The 18,978-nt window shown below is 43.0% G+C and overlaps 1 protein-coding gene across 3 annotated transcripts in view; it reads right to left on the bottom strand.

Annotated features, from left to right (window-relative positions):
• Nucleotides 1-18,978, bottom strand: part of LOC113267757 (S-adenosyl-L-methionine-dependent tRNA 4-demethylwyosine synthase TYW1) — a 226,705-nt gene that overhangs the window by 199,381 nt on the left and 8,346 nt on the right. For all 3 annotated transcript variants that reach the window (XR_008960331.1, XR_007191247.2, XM_026515934.4), the window contains exons 5-7: nucleotides 17,407-17,601; nucleotides 15,645-15,866; nucleotides 10,368-10,490 (exon numbers count right to left, since the gene is read on the bottom strand). Coding sequence is in view for 1 of the 3 variants with exons in the window: in XM_026515934.4 (XP_026371719.3) it covers nucleotides 10,368-10,490; nucleotides 15,645-15,866; nucleotides 17,407-17,601 (540 nt within the window). In the remaining 2 variants the exon portion in view is untranslated. The remainder of the gene's footprint in view (nucleotides 1-10,367; nucleotides 10,491-15,644; nucleotides 15,867-17,406; nucleotides 17,602-18,978) is intronic.

Below are 18,978 nucleotides of genomic sequence, written 5' to 3'. Positions count from 1 at the left end.
TTATAAAAAAAAAAAGAAAAGAAAAGAAAATAATTTCAGGGATGCCTGGGTGGCTCGGTCGGTTAAGCACCTGCCTTCAGCTCAGATCATGATCCCAGGGGTCTGGGATCGAGTCCCGCATCAGGCTCCTTGCTCAGCGGGGAGCCTGCTTCTCCCCCTGCCTCTGCTGCTCCCCCTGCTTGCATGCTTGATCTCTCTCTCTCTCCCTTTGACAAATAAATAAAATCTTTAAAAGAAAAAAAAAAAAGAAAGAAAGAAAGAAAAGAATTCCAGAACTCACTATAATAGCGCTCCTGGCTAAGACAGGATGGTTTAAAGGCAGTGTCTTGGGGTTGAAGGAATATGTCACCTGTGTTTCTGGGTGAATTAAATATCCAAAGCCTTAAAAAATAATAACACAAGAAGAACAGCTTCATGTTATTCCACTGCAGTACTATGCAACTTTATAATCAGAACTGGACACACTGAGATCCCTTCGTAAATTGAAATGCTTGTCTGGTGAGTAATTACCAAGCATTCGCCATTTATTTCCGAAACTAATGATACTGATATCGCTGTTTGTCTGCTTAACCGGAACATGCTGTGGGGAGTATTTAACAACATTTATTTACTGCAGGAAAAAAGGAACATTCTGCTCTACGTTTATAAATCACAACCATGAGAAAAACAAAAAATAAAAACTAAACAACCTAAGAACTGTCAGGCTCTGGCTGACTCCTTGCACCCTATCCAAACTCTTCAGATTCTCTTCTGAAAACCATTTCTCCCCTGCAGGGTGAAACAAAAAGATGGAGTCCAGGCTTGACCCCACCACCTACTAGCCTGCCAGACATCTGACTTTGGACAAACTGCTTTACTTCTCTAAACCTGCTTCCTACCCTGTAAAATGGTAAAACGGAGACAATAATAATATGGATATCAGGGTCAATGTGAGGACTGAATGAGATAATCCGACATGTACTCTGATTTCTCCTAATATCCTGAATCTGTGCAGGAATTACCCTCTTTCCCAACACCCCTAACCCATCCATCCTATTCGAGCAAACCACATTGCTTCCCGATGCCTGTAGGTTAAAGGTCACACGCCCGTGACAGAGAATGAAAAGGCCTCCAGTATCTTGCCCCTGCCTTCCTTCCCTATTTCACTCCACACTTCCCCACCCCCACTTGAAACTCTAGATACACCAAACTGTTTAAGAGTTCTCCAAACTGGGGCGCCTGGGTGGCGCAGTCGTTAAGCGTCTGCCTTCGGCTCAGGGTGTGATCCCGGCGTTCTGGGATCGAGCCCCACATCAGGCTCCTTCCTAGGAGCCTGCTTCTTCCTCTCCCACTCCCCCTGCTTGTGTTCCCTCTCTCGCTGGCTGTCTCTGTTGAATAAATAAAAATCTTTAAAAAAAAAAAAAAAAGTTCCCCAAACACACCATGCTCCCTGGCACACCACCCCTCTGCTTCTGCATCTGTCTTCCTCACCTTCCAACATTTCCCACGTTGGCTCTCTCGTTCCTGACATCACTTCCACCCCTCGAATACTCTTCAGCCCTAGAATTACTATCTTGAATCTCACTACAGAGGGAGGGAGACCGAACACCGTGGTGGTATACCAGTTGGACCAAACCCATCCCGTTTGAAAACATCTTCTTCCACGATAATAATTCAGAGCTACCAAGTACACACTACGTGGCAGGCAACAAAATAAAGTGGGTACGTGAATGAACACTTCTTCACAACTTTATAAGCAGTTACTTTTATTATCTTCCACTTCAGAGATGAGAAAACAAAAGGACAGAAAGTAAAATAACTCTCCCACAGACACACAGGGTGAGACAGTGTGACTCCATGAAAATCAGGGAGCATAACTCAAAAAGAGGTCATACAATAGGAGTACTTTGGCCCAACACTCATAAGTCCTGGCGCCTCCTCTACAGTAACGACTCAGGCAACTTAGTGCAGTGCCTGCCAGGAATCGGGCAGAACTAGTACCTCAGGAGTATGTATGAACGGACCCCAAAGACAATGCCAAAAAATACCTGGAAAAGAAAAGCCAGGCAGTAGTACCATCCATCACTGAGTTTAGCATATTACGTCCAATATAAAATGAAAATACGAGACATACTTGGAAACCCTGCCATAAGCTAAAAGAAAGAAAAACAAAAACTGGTGGCTTATTTTCATGTCATACTGAAGTTGGAGAAATATTTATTTTTGCCCCAAATCTAATGATTTCAGGAGAAACTTTTTATGAGAAATCTAAAATATCATAAATCATAAATCAACTGCTTGAAGTTCATAAAATCCAAAATCATTTCATTTCAAAAAATAATTTACAGAGCTGTCCAAAATTTTCATTTGTTCTCTCCAATGCCCTCTAGTGGACAGAAGATGAAAAGCAAAGAAAAAATGAATCCACAAATTATTCCAAACTCTTACAGGACACTTGGAATTTGCTGAAATTAGAGCTTAAGTGTTCTCAATAAACACACACAAACACATACACACACATACACACACACGAAGTAACTACGTGAAGTGATGTATTTGTTAATTTGACTGTGGTAATCATTTCACAACGTATACATATCAACATATACCTTAAAAAAAATCAGTGTACAACATAAACATACAATTATCAATCATACCTCAATAAAGCTGGACAAAAAATTACTCCAAACTCTTCACTCACTACAAATAAAGTTTAAATATCTTCTCTTAACCGTATGGAAAAATCCAGAAATCTATCTAAATCAGCTATTTCTTGCACTGAAATCTATCCTGTTTTAAGACAGTTCTGCCACTGAAAAATTCCTCAGATTCTTCATTAAGAGTCATAAAATTATACATTTTGCTTTGACCCAGGGTATCAATGTGGGGAAAATACAACCTAAGAAATATTAATACATTTTTAAAAGTAAAAAAGGTCTCAGAGCAGTGCTAATTGTAACAGCAGAAAACCTGAAACAGACTGGCTGGCCAGCTGTAGGAAAATGTACAAACCGGCTTAAAATGTCTCAGCAAACTTACGTCTCCTTGTGACGTGTGTCAGGTTGAGATTATGACGCGTCGTCACGTACGTGTGCTCCTCTGACTCACACCTGTGAGGAAGGCAGAGGGCACGGCCCCTGTTCCTCAGACAAGGGGATTAAGGCTGGGAGGGTTAAGCTGTGCCCTCAGATCACTGAGTTACACACTGGCTAGGCCAAGCCCTGAACCCACACTCCACACACTTGTCATTCTTAATAGCTCCTCTGCCAGGGCTTCTGAAATACAAAGCTATGAAAAATGACAGAAACAACACCAACACATGCACGTATTTAGAAATAAGTAACAAAAATGCTGCAACAACAGGAAAAATGGACAGCGACTCTAAATCGAGAAAAGAATTTCAGATATTATGGCTTAGAGTTTAACACTCAACCAAGAATTTTTTTGGTTAGGAGCTTTACAAAAGAAGCCAAATGACCCAATAGAAAAAGGGATACAGGACAGCATGTAGTGAAAAATTTGGCCTTGCCTGAAGGGAAGTCTGGCTTTTGCCCCCAGTTCCTGGAAAGTAACATCTAAACTCTTGGAATTTCCTGAGTGAAAGCAGGGTCTGTTATTCAGGGTCGGCCCCTCAGACCGCACTAGACTGGAAGGGGCGGCAGGGGTGCTGGAGATGGAGTTCAATCACATGGGCAGTCAGTCAATCAGTCATGGCTACGTAATGAAGCCCCAATATAAACTGGACACCGAAGCTCAGATAAGCCTCCCGGGTTGGCAATACCCACGTATATCGTCACATATCAATGCTGAGTGGGCAACTTGTCCTAAGGAGAATGAATGAATGCCTCCTAGACTCTGTTCTACACGTCTCTTCCTTTGGCCAATTTTCTGTACCCCTTCCCAGCAACAAACCACAACCATGAGGATAACAGCTTTCAGGGAGTCTCGAGTCTTTCTAGCACATCACCAACCCTGAGGGTGGTTTTCAGGAGCCCCCTCCCCCAAAACTTGCAATTGGTGTCAGAAGTGAAAGCAGTCATGGGGACTACGCCCTCAGACCTTGTACTTTATCTAATACCAGGCAGACAGAAAGAGATGGTTCACGGGAAAAGATAACACGTTCAATCTGACTCAAAATGAAAGAAATACAAATTAAAATCAGGTTATTATTTTTCACCTGTCAGGCTGGCAAGACTTAAAAGACTGATAACACCTGAGGGTTGGCAAAGATATAGAGAAATCTCACCTCTCTCCTATAAGAATAAATAAAAATGACTTCAATTTTTTATAGGGCAATTTGGAAATAGCTATTAAAAACTATGAAATCCCCTTTGACCCAGAAATTTCAATTTTATGCACGTACTCTTGAGATAAATTTATTCCAGCTGCAAAAAATATAAGAGCAAGAGTATTCGAACACCTAAATGTTAATCAACAGGAGCCAAATACATTACGAGACACAGTCCTGGACCACTACATAAACATTAAAATGAAGTGGGTAGATGTCTCTGACAGCACTGGAAAGCTGTCATGTTAGAAGAAAAAAAGCAGTCTGTAGACTTTGAGTACAAAAAGATCCCATCTGTGTAGCCAGACACACAAAGTTAGACCAAAATGCAGGTGTGTTTGTAAAGGCAGTAGAACACTTGGAAGAATATTGCCAAACTGTAAACTGTGGCTTCCTGTGAAGAGGAGATTTAGGAAGAACAGGGACAGGGAGCCATATTCTTTGGATTTTTTAAACACATGTAAACAGGGTATTAAATTATACGCAACTCCAAAGGGAGGGACAGATCAAGTTACATATTTTCAAAGGGACTATCTGAGAACCAACAACCTCGGATGGGGTAACTGGGTGATGGGCAGTAACTAGAGCACTTGATGGAATGAGCATCGCGTGTGATACGCAACTGATGAATCACTGAGTTCTACCCCTGAAACTAATAATATACTCTATGTTAACTACATTGATTTTAAATTAAAAAAAATTTTTAAATGCCTCCCTCACTATCAAAGATGTGAAAGGGTAGAGCATGTGGAGGTAAGGACAGAGGATTTTTGAAAACTTCTTTGGAAAATGTCGGTAAAGTATTTTGAGATCCCCTCCCCCCCCCAACCTCAAATGGAGAGAGGCTGGGGGGCAGGTGCCTACCTCTCACCTCAAGCCCCAGGAGAAGGGCTCCAACGGGGCCCCTCAAAGAAGCTGCTGTGTATCCCCTGCACTCAGAGGGCATCACTGACAGTATAGGACTCCTGCCCAGGAAATCCAGACACCAAAGGACTGACTAGTTTCTTCAGCAAGTGAGCACCGCCGCTGGGTAGGAATCAGCCTGTCCTTCTAGAATAAAGAACTCAGGAGTGTTCCCGTGGGAGCAGAGAGGGGTGCTGGTGGGGGCAGGTCTCAGATGCAGACCAACAGGGAACCAGAGAGAACAGGTGGCAGAGCCGAAATCAAGAGTCGGACACTAAACCCACTGAGCCACCCAGGCACTCCTTTCTGTAGGTTTTAAAATGAGGTTGTAAAGACTACCTGAGAATATGACAAAGATTTTTAGGGGAGCCTCAGTGGCTCATTCGGTTAAGCATCTGCCTTAAGCTCAGGTCATGATCTCAGGGTCCTGGGATCGAGCCCCACATCGGGCTCCCTGCTCACCGGGGAGCCTGCTTCTCCCTCTCCCTCTGCCGCTCCCCCTGCTTGTTCTCCCTCTGTCAAATAAATAAGTAAAATCTTTTAGAATATGCATTTATTTATTTTTCAATTACATTATTTTTTTTTTTTTTATTTTAAGTAGGCTCCACACCCAACACGGGGCTTGAACTCACGACCCTGGGATCAAGAGTCGCATGCTCTATGAACTGAGCCAGCCAGCCGCCCCAACATTGACTCTTTTTAGAGTCTGGCCAGTTGTCTCCCAGACGTCCCACATTCTGGATTTGTCTGACTGTTTCCCCATGACTAGATTCAGGCTAAACATTTCTGACACAGAACTATATAGATGATGCTGTATACATCTTACTATATCCACCACAAGGCCGTTTTAATCCATCCAATGAAGCTGAATCTGAGTCTGTGTGGAATCCAGGCACATCAAGCCTCCCCACCACATCCATGGTTCACTAATGACGAAGCTATCCTGAGCTTTAACATCCAGAACTTTTATTGGGATTTCCATCACTCCATTTGTAAAGGTACATTTTATCCTCTGTAAATAGCAAAACATCTGAAAGGGTATTTTTCTCCCATTGATTTATTTATTTTTGGCACGTCTAAGTAGATTAGTTTCTGGGATGATATTTTGAGACTATGTGACTATCTGTTCCGCAAAGGCATTTCACCCAATCCTTGCTTAAATCAATTATTACACTGGGGACTGAAAAAAAGTGATTTTCTAACTTGATCATGCCTTCTATATTTATTATCTGAAAACCTTCCATAAAGACTTTCTCCTGTGCCTCATTTGTTGAGTAGCACAAGGTTTGATTTTTTTCTCATTTGATGTAATAGAATCTATTATGTTGGTTACATAATCATTATGTTCATTTTTGATGCTCGAATTGTCCCAAATTTGGCCTGTGGGAAATTCTTCCAACTGGTCCCTGTGTCCTTTTGACATATCTCCATCAGTCACTGAGGATCTACTTGCCCAACAAGATGTCCCAGGCCCATCTGTTACTCTCCCTTCCTCAACCCTGGAAGCAGTCATTTCTCCAAGAAGCCCTGGTGCCTTTAGGTGAAGAACGATATTTAGAAAACAAGAGCTGAGTGCTCACTACCTCTGTTTCTAGGCCTGTGGCATAACAAAGCACACATCTGCTCTTTGTCCCCAGTTCCTGGCAGGGAGCTTCAAAAAACCTTGGCATTTTCTAAGTGCCAGAAGGGTCATTGTTATGCAAATGGGGTGACTGGTTGGGGGGGGCCTAAATAGCTTCAGGATGGGGGCTGGTCATCAGAAAGACCAACCACTCAATGCCACTTTGGGCCAGCTGGAGCCCCAGGGAAAGAAACAGGGAGGGAGGTCAGCCGGAGAATGAGTTCAATCACATGGCCAATGATCTAATCAGTCGTGCCTATGCAACGAAATCCCAATAAAAGTTCTGGAAGCTCAGGATAGCTTCCTCGTTAGTGAACACATGGATGTGGTGGGGAGGCATGACGTGCCTGGATTCCACACAGAGACGGCACAGAAACTCTTGAGTCTCTTCCCCACGCCTCTGCTCTCAGACCTTGCCCTATGTGTCTTTTCCACTGGTTGTTTCTAATTTGTATCCTTTAAAACTGTCATTGTGAGGATAGTGCTTTCGATGAGTTCTGGGTCATTCTAGCAAATTTATCGAAACTGAGGGGATCATGAGACCCTCAAATTTATAACCAGGTGATCAGAAGGGCAGGTGGCCCCCAACTTAGAGCTGCCATCTGACGAGGAGGCAGTCTTGTGCGCGACTATAACCTAAACCGGCAGAGCCTGAGGCCAACTTCAGGTAGTGTTGGAATTAAACTGAACAGCAGGTCATTTGAACTGAACTGGGTATTGGCTGGTGTCAGAACATGAAAGGTTCTGGGGGCGCCTGGGTGGCACAGGCGGTTAAGCGTCCGACTCCCGGTTTTGGCTCAGGTCGAGATCTCACTCTTGTGAGATCAAGCGAGCCCCATGCCAGCCCCGTGTCAGCCCCGTGTCAGCCCCGTGTCAGGCTCTGCACCCAGCACAGAGTGTACTTGAGATTCTCTCCCTCTCCCTCTGCCCCTCCTTCTGGTGCTCTCTCTCTCTCAAATAAAAAAATAAACCTTTAAAAAAAAAAAAAAGAACACGAAAGGTTCTTTCTGTAAACACAGCTACAAAATACTATTTATACACACTCAAATTATAAATTTGCAAATCTGCCATGACAATAAACACATTTTTTTTAAAAAATCTTATGTTCAGATCAACTCCCAAATCCAATCCAACACCATGTGAAAATCACATTAATACACATGGCTCCACCTTATTTTTTTTTTTTTTTAAGAAGGCTCCATGCCCAGTGCGGAGCCCAAGGCAGGGCTCAAACTCACAACCCTGAGATCAAGACCTGAGCTGAGATCAAGAGTCAGATGCTTGGCCGACTGAGCCACCCAGGCGTCCCCCCCACCTTATTCTTTCTCACACAATATCTACAGATTTCACAACAATATCTATAGAGTGTGGCTATATCATGCTTTTTCAACCAATATCTGGCAGCTGTTTGCTATATACGCTTATAGCATAACCTTGTGTGTTTGCTGTTTTTGTATTAGTAAAGATGTATCTTCAAAGCAAACTCACACAACTGGGCCTGCTGGATCGTAGGTAAATGCAGGAGAATTTGGTAGACTGCCAAATGCCCCTCCATACAGGTTATACCATTCTGGACTCCCATCAGCAAGGTGTGAGTACCTGTTTTCCCCGGGCCTCACCAGCTGTCCAAAATTTGAACTTTTACTATTTTGGTAGGTGAGAAATGTATGTCAATGTAGTTTTAATGTGCATGTCCTTCATTATGAGTGAATTTGAGCATTTTTTCATATGCTTAAAGACTATTTGTAGAGCTTTTTTAGAGCCTTGCCTATTTAGGTGTTTTGGCCAATTTTTTCCATTAGGTTTTAGGTCTTTTTTCTTTCAACTTTAAGGACACTTTGTACAGTACAAAAATTAACTCCTTCTTTATTATATAAGGGGCAAATATTTCCCCCTCTTAATCATTTGTCTTTTGATATGCTTATAACCATGCAAATCTTTTTTAAAAACCATTGGTAAATTCAATCTTTTATTTTTGAATCATACAGAAAACCTCTCTCCACATTATAAAATAATGCATCTGGGGCGCCTGGGTCGCTCAGTTGTTAAGCATCTGCCTTCGGCTCAGGTCATGATCCCAGGGTCCTGGGATCGAGCCCCACGTTGGGCTCCCTGCTCAATGGGAAGCCTGCTTCTCCCTCTCCCACTCCCCCTGCTTCTGTTCCCTCTCTCGCTGTGTCTCTCTGTCAAATAAATAAAATCTTTAAAAAAATAATAATAATAATGCAACTAATTCTGTTATTTATATATTTTTTCAACATCAAGATCTCTGACCCAATTGGAGTTTATTCTGATGTACGTAAGAGGCACAGAGAAAATTCTAAATTTTCACAGGTAGCTTACCTGGTTCCCAACATCGTCTACCTTAAAAGGATATTTTTCCCCCAGGGAAAAGAGATGCCACCTTTATTATATACGAAATTCCCATATAGTTTTGGGTCTATTCCTGAAATTTTATTCTATCTGTCTCAACAGGAACCAGAACACTTCTAATTACAGGAATGTTTTCAGTTTTCATCAGAGATTTAGGATATTTCTTTTTAAAATTTATTTCTACATACTTATTTATCTTTTATATAGTTGCTGCAGTGGGGGTCTTCTCTTCCACTACGGCTTCTAACTGGTTGTTGTTTGAAAATATATTATTATATCCTGCTACCTTATTGATTTCTTTCATTTGAGTTTGTGTTAATTTTATCATTGATTTTCTTGGATTTTTCCATAATTTTACTTCTTTTGTTTCTAAAATTTATACATTTGATACATTTTTGGTAGGATAGTCTCATTTCCCAAAACTCATACATAAACTGAGTCTATATACTTTTATGCTATCATGTATATTATACTATTTCAATTTCAGGTCACTGCAATCTGTGTAAAATCCTACCGCACTGTACATTCTCACATTCATCTCATCACTGCAACAATGACAACCCAAACTAACATCTCCTAGATTCCTAGGGCCTCCACCTATGCTGATCTCTGCGCCTACAAACCAAGGTGCTATCCCTAAGCCCAACACTACTCACCCCGTATGACAGGGAAGCAACTTTAAGAGAGTTCCATTTGGAATCTTAACACACTCAATCTCTTCATGCTGTTCAACCTGTCTCTTCAGCCACATCACTGAATGAAGCCCCTCTACCCATCTACCCTTTCTTCAATTCCTGCCCTAAAATCTGCCTATCCTACTACAAGCTCATGTAAAAATGGCAAAGAAGTGGGGCAGCTCAGCTTGTTAAGTGTCCAACTCTTGATTTAGGCTCAGGTCATAATCTCAGGGTCCTAAGATCCAGCCCCACATTGGGCTCTGCCCTCGGTGTGGAGCCTGCTTGAGATTATCTCTCTTTGCCCATCCTATCACCCCTCCCCAGATCGCACTCTCTCTCTCTAAAAAAATTTAAATTAAAATTTTTTTAAAATTGTTAAAAAATGGCAAAGAAGTGTGGCACTCTCAAGAAGGAGGCAAAGAAGTAAGACTGCCTAATGAGTTCATATGGACCACAGCCCCATACAGAATTCTAGATGTTTGCTAACTGCAGGATCCAAGTTCACTCTTTCCCAGAGTTACAGTACCTTTTCTTTCTTCACACAATTCATAATTTTGCCGAGGTCCTCAACATCGACGACAGAATTTGGATTCTGATGGTCTTCTGTACCAGACTCTTCCTCACTGGTGCTCTCAAAGGGCTCTTCCTCCTGGAACATCAATGCTTCAGAAACACATTGTTCGAAGTAGCAACCCTCCCAGATTGTGAGTTCACTGGACAGATTTGAGATATTTTAGGCTAGAGGTCAGCAAACTATGGCCCACAAGCCACATGCAGCCAGCCTCAGGCCAAATCTAAAGGCAACCATCACTTGCAAATCGTCTATAGCTACTTTCGTGATATGGTGGCAGGACTGGTAGTGGCAACAGAAACCATATAACCCACAAAGATGGAAATATTTACCAGCTGGCCCTTTATAGAAAAAATTCCCTGACCTCTGAGACACAGAACCAACCGGGCTTAGTGAGGAACTAAATGCAGGAATGAGGAAAAGGAAGGAATGAAGCATGGCTCTCAGGCTTCTCTTTTAAGTAATTGAGACGGTGGTGCTGTTTACTGAGATGAGAAAGATTTGGGGAGAAACAGACCGGGAGAGTGGAAATGAAAAGCTCCATTTTGAATTTGTAAAGTGTGGGATGCCTCAGACATCCAGGCAGATTTTAAAGAGGATGCACAGAAGAGAACGAAATTCAAGGTAAACCTCAGAGCTGAAAATATAAACCTGGGAATGACTAGCACATAGACAGAATCTAAGGCCATGAAACTAGATAAGCTCATCCAGGGAGAAAGTATCAACAAAGAAAAGAACCTCGCACTAAGTCCTGAATCATTCCACCAGGTAGAGGTTAGACAAAGGAAGGCGGTTCCAAGTGAAAATGGAAGAGTATGAGAATGGTATAATGAGAATGGTATCGTGACAGTCAGGAGAAGAGAGTGACTCAAAGAAGGAGTCGGTATCCAATACCGTGGAGAGGTCAAGTAAAATGAAGAGAAATACCCATGGCGCTTGGCAATAGGACGTCCTGGGACTCAGGAAAGAGCAGCTGCTGTGGGGCAGAGAGCCAAACCAGAGTGGGTGAGCAGAACCTGGGACTTCTCCCAGCTGCAGGGTGGAGGACTCTGAACACCCGTCCTATAGAAAATAACACTGAGGGGGCACCTGGGTAGCGCAGTCGTTAAAGCGTCTGCCTTCGACTCAGGGCGTGATCCCGGCGTACTGGGATCGAGTCCCACATCAGGCTCCTCCGCTATGAGCCTGCTTCTTCCTCTCCCACTCTCCCTGTTGTGTTCCCTCTCTCGCTGGCTGTCTCTCTGTCATATAAATAAATAAAATCTTTAAAAAAAAAAAAAGAAAAAGAAAATAACACTGAATAACAGAATATTTTAATAGCACAGTTTTAAACGTATCACTGAGTTGACAAACATATGATGAATTCAAAGAGGACAAATATGAACTAAAAAAGGGAATCCTAAGAGGTACGTGAGAGATGGAGCTGGAAGTATCTCCTGAACTCTGGAGAACCTAACTGACAGCTGGACAGGACCAGGGAAGAGCAGGCAAAGTCAAAGGGACAATACTGGGAGGGGAGACTAACACAGAAGACCAAAGTCAAAGCTGGGACCCCAAGACGCTGCATTTCTCATGTACAGATCAATTAGAAATAAATGTTCTGTGCAAGAGGAGAAAGCAGAAAAGATAGCCAGAGAATTTGGGGGAAAAAACAGAGCAAAGAATAGATAGTTAGAGGGATTTTATTCAAAGCTTCTAAAGCTTCTGGGAGGAGGAGAAGAGGATTTTATAATAAAAATTCAGAATCAAATTAAACTGAAGTTCCCAAAAGCAATACTCTAACTAGAAGACAGCAGATCAGTGTGGTCAATTTTCTGGAAAAAAAGAAAAAAGAAATTACTCCGAGCTAGAACCCTACTCAGTGAAGCATCAATCAATTTACTTCCAAAACAACCCTTCTCAGAGACCTACTGGAGAATGTGCTCCAAAAACAAGAGTCAACCAAGAAATAAGAAGGCAGAAGATACAGGAATCAGCAAATCCAACCCAGGAAGCCAGTCAAAGGGAGGACCTCACCCACACCAAGTCTTGGAGCAGCAATGCCTCCAAGGACATGGAGGAGAAAGGACTCAAGAGAAGCCTCCAAGAAATCAGTAAAAACCACAGAATACTGAAAAATAATTTTCAGGTCCATTACAATTTTGGAATGAATTAGTAACATTCATAGAGAAATCAAAGCAGATGTAGCCAGTATCTAAGGGACATAAACGTGTAGGAATGAACACGTGATACCACAGTACACAGGGCAGATTGGAGCACGTACACGTCACAACTATGACACAACAAATAACGGTCTGGCGAGAGAGTGTGATACAACTGTACAAAGAAGATGAGAGGAAGGGAAGTGATACTCTGTGTGTGTGTCTATGTGAGACAGAGACGGAGATTTTGAAGTGTTTTAAAAATCAAGAAATAGAAAGAAGGGCTTATTATTTAGGAATATAGAGGTAAATATCTGATGAAAAAGCTAGAATTGAAAATGACTGCCCTGGGGAAATAAGAATTAGACAGAATAAGGCAAGAAAGTATAGTTTTTAATTATAAACCTAGAAGCACTATTTGAGGGTTTAAATGCACATGTGCTACTTTTGATTTAAAAATTTTTTTTACTTAAGTTTGTTTAAATGTTAAGACCCAAGGCTGATACCAGCAAAAATGGCAGAGTAGGTAACTCAAAGGGCCTGTTCTCCCATAGAAACAACTAAAACTTAAGTAAAAACCAACAGATTTAACTCTGACTAATTACCAGAGTTCTGACAAAGGTTTACAAAAACCAAGTAAACACTAAATCAAAAAAAAAAGGAAATTTGGGGTGTCTGGGTGGCTCAGTCGGTTGAACGTCCAAGTCTTGATTTTGGCTCAGGTCATGATCTCAGGGTCCTGGGATAGAGTCCCACATCAGGCACTGTGCTCAGCAGGGAGTCTGCTTGAAATTCTCTCTCCCTCTCCCTCTGCCCCTCCCCCCACTCAAGTACACACACCCACTCTCTCTCTAAAATAAATAAATAAATCTTAAAAAAAAAAAAAAGAAAAAGGAAACTTAAAAATGACATCCAAGGAAATCTGTCACAGCACTAGCTAAATACAAACTAAAGAAACAGACTTCAAGAAGCCAGACACAATAGACAGTTTTTACAAAGATGGTTTTTAAGTCACTAAACAAACAATTACAACCCAGCAAACTGCAAAAATAAACTCTGAGGAGGGGAAAGAATCCGATTTCGAGTTAACACATGATAATATTCAAAACTTGCAGTTTTCAACACAACATCACAAAGCATGCAAAGGAATAAAAAGGTCTGGCTTATCCACAGGAGAAATCAACCGGAACCATCCCTGAGGAAACACAGACTTACCAGATAAAGACTTCAAGTCAATGGTCTTAAATATGCTCCAAGAGCTGAAGGAAACCAGGAGAACAATGTCCCAACAAATAGAGAACACCAACAGAGACAGAATTTATAGAAAGGCTACGAAGAAATTCTTGATGTGAAAAATATAGTACAGAACTAAAAATTTCACTAGCGGGTTTCAGTGGCAGATTTGAGCAGGCAGAAGAACCCGCAAACATGAACACAAATCAGATGGAAACTGGCCAGTCTGCAAAACGAACAAGTGTACCAACACATACAAAAAGAACACTGCGACATAAGCAGTGTTTGCACAAGACTGAATGTACTGGACACCACGGGATCATAGCCTTCACAAGGGTTAATCGTATGTGTGTGAATTTTACCTCAATTTCTTTAAACACTGTATAAAAATATTAAGGACCAATGGGAGGGAAGATAAACATGAGCAAAAAGACTAGCCAGGAAAGAGAAGAGAAAAATGAAACAGCAGCTGAAACATACAGAACAAAAGAAACATTTGTTTCTTGCTTGCTTTTCCTGTTCCTTTGAGCCGGGTGATTCCAAAGCGTGTTCATAAATTTACAGAACAATCTAGTGGAGGGGAAGAGACTAACAACGCAAGAGAGACACAGAAAACAGAGACAAAGCCCTTGATTCCAGAGCACGCACAGAGTGGCTTTGACAGGACTCAGACCTGTGGTCTCCTGCAGCACAAGAGATGGAGAGGATGTGTAGATGGGGTGCGCGGCACTATACGAGATCTCCAGCAGCTTCCTACAAAGCTGGAGGAAGGAGCAGGGAGAAAGAGAATTCAACAGTCATCTGGAGAGTGAGAAAGGGAACTTACACAAGAACGCTGGACACTGCTGGGCAGGTCTGAGTGCACACACGGACCTGTGGTCATGAATCCGGGGACAAAGAGCAAGCAGCAGGAAAATGGAAAGGCAAATGGTAGGTTTCAACCTGGCTTGGGGTTTGACCATTTGGGTCAGATAAGGGACTGGAAGGCAAGGCAACTGAAGATTGTTTATAAAAGAATGAGTATAAAATCTAAACTGCGTAAGGACAGAAGTGAAGTAAGCAGTTTTCACTATCCAATGAAAAACTGATGGGATCAAAAGAATTTTGAAGTAGGACACCTGCGAGAGATCAGAGCCGAGGTCACAGGAACATAAAATTTCAGAGGTGACTGTGGAAGTGAGGGGTCAAGGTCAGCGAAGACAATGGCTGCTGGAGGTGTGAAGGGCAGGCACCTGGGGGACCAGGACGCTGGATCGATCACCTGGACGGATGGCTTTGCCCCCAAGGGTAACAACAGGAACAAGGGTGGAGAGAAGTGAGTCAGCAAGTGGTTCTTGAATGACACAAGTAAGCAGGTGACCAAAAGATGACAGACAGACAGCCATGAAGGCAGCAGCGGTGAAACAGTCAGGTGACATGAGCTTCCAAGAAACGAGGGTCCCTGAACAAGGACCAAAGAGACACGTTTGCAATGTGAGGGACAGGAGGAGAAGAATCTAGAATGATGGGCAGCCTTCCAGTCTGAACAGAGTCTTTCAGCAGGAGAGGTCAGGAGGAAGACGTGCTTAGGGGATACGAAGACAGGACGTGTGTAACCTCAGGCCTCTGCCTCCTCCCTGCCAGCTGTGGGAGAAGTCCGCAACTCTGGCAAGGCGACCATTAAAGCAGAGAAACAGGAAAGCATGCTGCCCACACTGGCCTCGCTCGGAAGGCCGCACACTCTCTAAACCACCACCACAGGAGCCACAGATCTTCCTCCTAACCACCAGCCAGGGAAGGAGTTTCCCGGGGCAGTAGTAAGGTCCAGCATCCCCACACACAGGAGGAAAGCAGCGAGACCCGGACAGGGGCTCCGTACCGCGGACGACTCGCACTGGCCTCTCTTGCAGTTGCCGTCACAGGGCTTCTTCTCTCCTTTCTGAAGGGCCTGCAGCCGGGCGAGGAACTTGGTCTTCCAGGCCCTGAAGTCCGCTTCGATGCTCCCGTGTTTGCTTTTAGCCACGTCACAGTCCCCCTCCCCTCTGGTCACCACGCGATGAGCACCAAGCATCCAGAGCCACTTATCAACATTCTTGCCAACCTGCAAGAAGAAGACAGAGGAGCTAAGACACAATCCTCTAAATCACAGGCTGGGCGGTTGTTCTGCAAAAGGTCCAAGTCACTCTGGGGCCCCGTTGCTGGCTGCTGTGGGGAAGGGGGAACATGGCCTACAGAGGCCCCCCAGCCCCAGCCGCAACCTGCAAACGCTACACTGTTTACATGTGACAAGACCCTGCAAAAGACTCTTTTTAAACAAAGGGACAAACCCTTTGACGAAGGTAAAGGTTACTACCTAAAAAAGACTTTGAAAACTACTATTCGAAGTCGTGGTCAGAATCACGTAACTTCCTAGCAAAAGAAATCTATTCCAAAATGTAGAAAAGCCCATTTTAAACACAAAGGGCAAATGCAGCCCATCTGGCAAGACTCACGACTTCATCAATTCAGAACTTTGACGTACTGCAAGAAGGAGCAGGTAAGCTGAGGCACAGGGATTACCAAGAAGCACAGTGAAGAGTTCAAAAACTTGATAGACTTTCTGAGGGGCAAGGCATTAAACAGAACATTTACACATCTGAACTGTACCAGTTTTTGGCGGTCTACTTCCTTTGAAAATATGGGCAGAAATAGACATCTTGATATAACGAATGAAAACAAGCTTAAGGAAAGATGTCCACGTTCACCTTTACTCACGTTCTACCAAAGATAGGTGAGCCAGGCTGGGCCCATTTTGGGAAGAGGTACATATACAAAAGTTCTAGTAACTGTTTAGAACCACAAGAAACAAAGAGGCTCTACATTGTTTTTATTTAAAGTAGAGAGAAAAGGGGTGCCTGGGTGGCTCAGTCGATAAGCAGTCTGCCTTTGGCTCAGGGCGTGATCCCAGAGTCCTGGGATCGAGCCCCACATAGGGCTCCCTGCTCCACTGGGAGCCTGCTTCTTCCTCTCCCACTCCCCCTGCTTGTGTTCCCTCTCTCGCTGGCTGTCTCTCTGTCAAATAAATAAGTAAAATCTTTTAAAAAAATAAAAAACAAAGTAGAGAGAATAGAATGCAAAAGAAAAGGAGCCAAGTTAACTTGGTACAGAAAAAAGATGTAGGAAAACAAAACAATATTTTACTACATAAAAGGCAGTGAATGTTTTTCTTCTATTTCCCTTTAAAAATTAATGATTAAAAGACAATGAGCTCAACTGTATTCAGGGTTAGCTTGAGCCATAAAGGTTGTTCAACAGAACAGGCGGCTGAGAAAGTCCAAAGAATGACTAATCTTCCATCCACAAGGTCCTGCCTGGGGACAGCAGACTGGACGTGATGGCCATGAATCCAGGCTACTATGACACTAGACAATAGGAGGTGTAAGCATTTTATTCAATAAAAATTTACTTGAGAACCTACTACACCCCAAGCCTGGATACATGTGTGTAGCAATTCCCCACTATAAACAGTAACACAAGAAGTTTACTATCAAACACCAAAGTCTGGGGACAACTTCACATACACATGTGGATGTGTGTGTGTGGGTATGAATCTTTTCTCATTATAATAGAGAATTTATCCCTATAATTCAACGCACACCTACCTTGTTGAAGTGGCTGGCATAGGCAGAATTTCCCAGGCCAAATACAGCATACCTCATACCCTTCAGGTAGGTTTTGCCAAATCGAAAATCACTGGATGCTTCCTCCAACCACTGGCAGAACCACTCTGCACTTTCGGTGGGTCGACCGTCGGTATACGTAGCAACCACAAAGGCACAAACGTTTTTACTAGTGACCTAACCAAGAAAGTAATCGTGTGAGAAGAATATTCAAGATACAACTTACCGGTAAAGAAAATCCCTTTTTAAAACGCCGACATCTACATCAATACTAATCTCGAAGGACAAAGGTGCTTGCAAAACGTTACTCATTTTCAAAAGTAAAAGAAAAACAGAGCAAGGACACCTTGCATGGGGAGAAAATCCAGTCTCCTGCTCCTGCCAATGTACCCCTGGTGCCCCTAACTATATACTCCATTCTAATTCTCCGGCGGTAAGTTCCTATTGTCTCCAGTTGTCATATTGGAAACAAAATCCAAATCGATCGGGAAGAAACATAGAAAGAGATCTTTAAAATTACATAAAAAATTAAAGCAAGAAACCTTTTTAAATGTGAAGTAACTTATGTAACACTTGGTACCATCATCTCCATGGGGAAACAAAATACCCCTCAGTCCTGCGAGCCACAGTATTCCATCTGCTTGAACGCACCTTAAAAATTCTAAGTCATGAGGTCAGTTATAAGCTATCCATTATTAATAATAAAGTTTCAAAGGTTGCTAATAATTTTTCACAAGTAATTCTGAGCAGATTCGAGCTCACTCATTTACACTCCATGATTCTCTTACGGGAGAAAGAAATGGACAGTTACAGCTGGGTTATCCACTAAGAAGGGGCTGGCAAACTATGTCCAACAGGCCCAGTCCAGCTCACTGCCTGTTTTCTTCTGTTTTTATTTATTTATTTTTAAAGATTTTTCTTTATTTATTTGACAGAGAGAGAGACAGCCAGCGAGAGAGGGAACACAAGCAGGGGGAGTGGGAGAGGAAGCAGCAGGCTCTCAGCAGAGGAGCCTGATGTGGGGCTCGATCCCAGAACACCGGGATCACGCCCTGAGCCGAAGGCAGACGCTCAACGACTGCGCCACCCAGGCGCCCCTGTTTTGTTTTTAAATAAAGCGTTACTGGAATACAGCCACACTCATTCGTTTACACACCGCCTATGGCTGCACAAAGCTGATATTGACTACCTGGGCCTTTACAAAAGAAGTTCGTCCATCCCTGCTCTACGTGCTTCTCCAACTTTAGCTGCTTCAGAATCATCTGGAGCACCTGTAAAATTACAGTCCCACATCCGGGGCTGGGCTGCACTTCTAGCAAGTTCCCAGGAGACGCTGAGAGTGCCAGTTCAAGGACCACACCTTGAGAACCTCTACTGTAAGGCAGACTCCCCTGGGTACAGCTGGAGAAGGAGGGGGATTTCTCAGGTGAAGAAAGTAAACCCACGTAGATATTAAGTAAGGCACGGAGGTCACACAAGTAGCAAGAGATTTCTCTAACTCCAAAACTCATACCCTTTCAGCTACCCACTTGGCTCCTGACCTCTCGGTCAGCT

The sequence above is a fragment of the Ursus arctos genome, unplaced genomic scaffold (genome assembly GCF_023065955.2).
Source record: "Ursus arctos isolate Adak ecotype North America unplaced genomic scaffold, UrsArc2.0 scaffold_2, whole genome shotgun sequence".
NCBI classification, from domain to species: Eukaryota; Metazoa; Chordata; class Mammalia; order Carnivora; family Ursidae; genus Ursus; species Ursus arctos.
The sequence above is the reverse complement of the archived record's forward strand: the minus strand, read 5'-3'. Positions and strand labels throughout refer to the sequence as shown.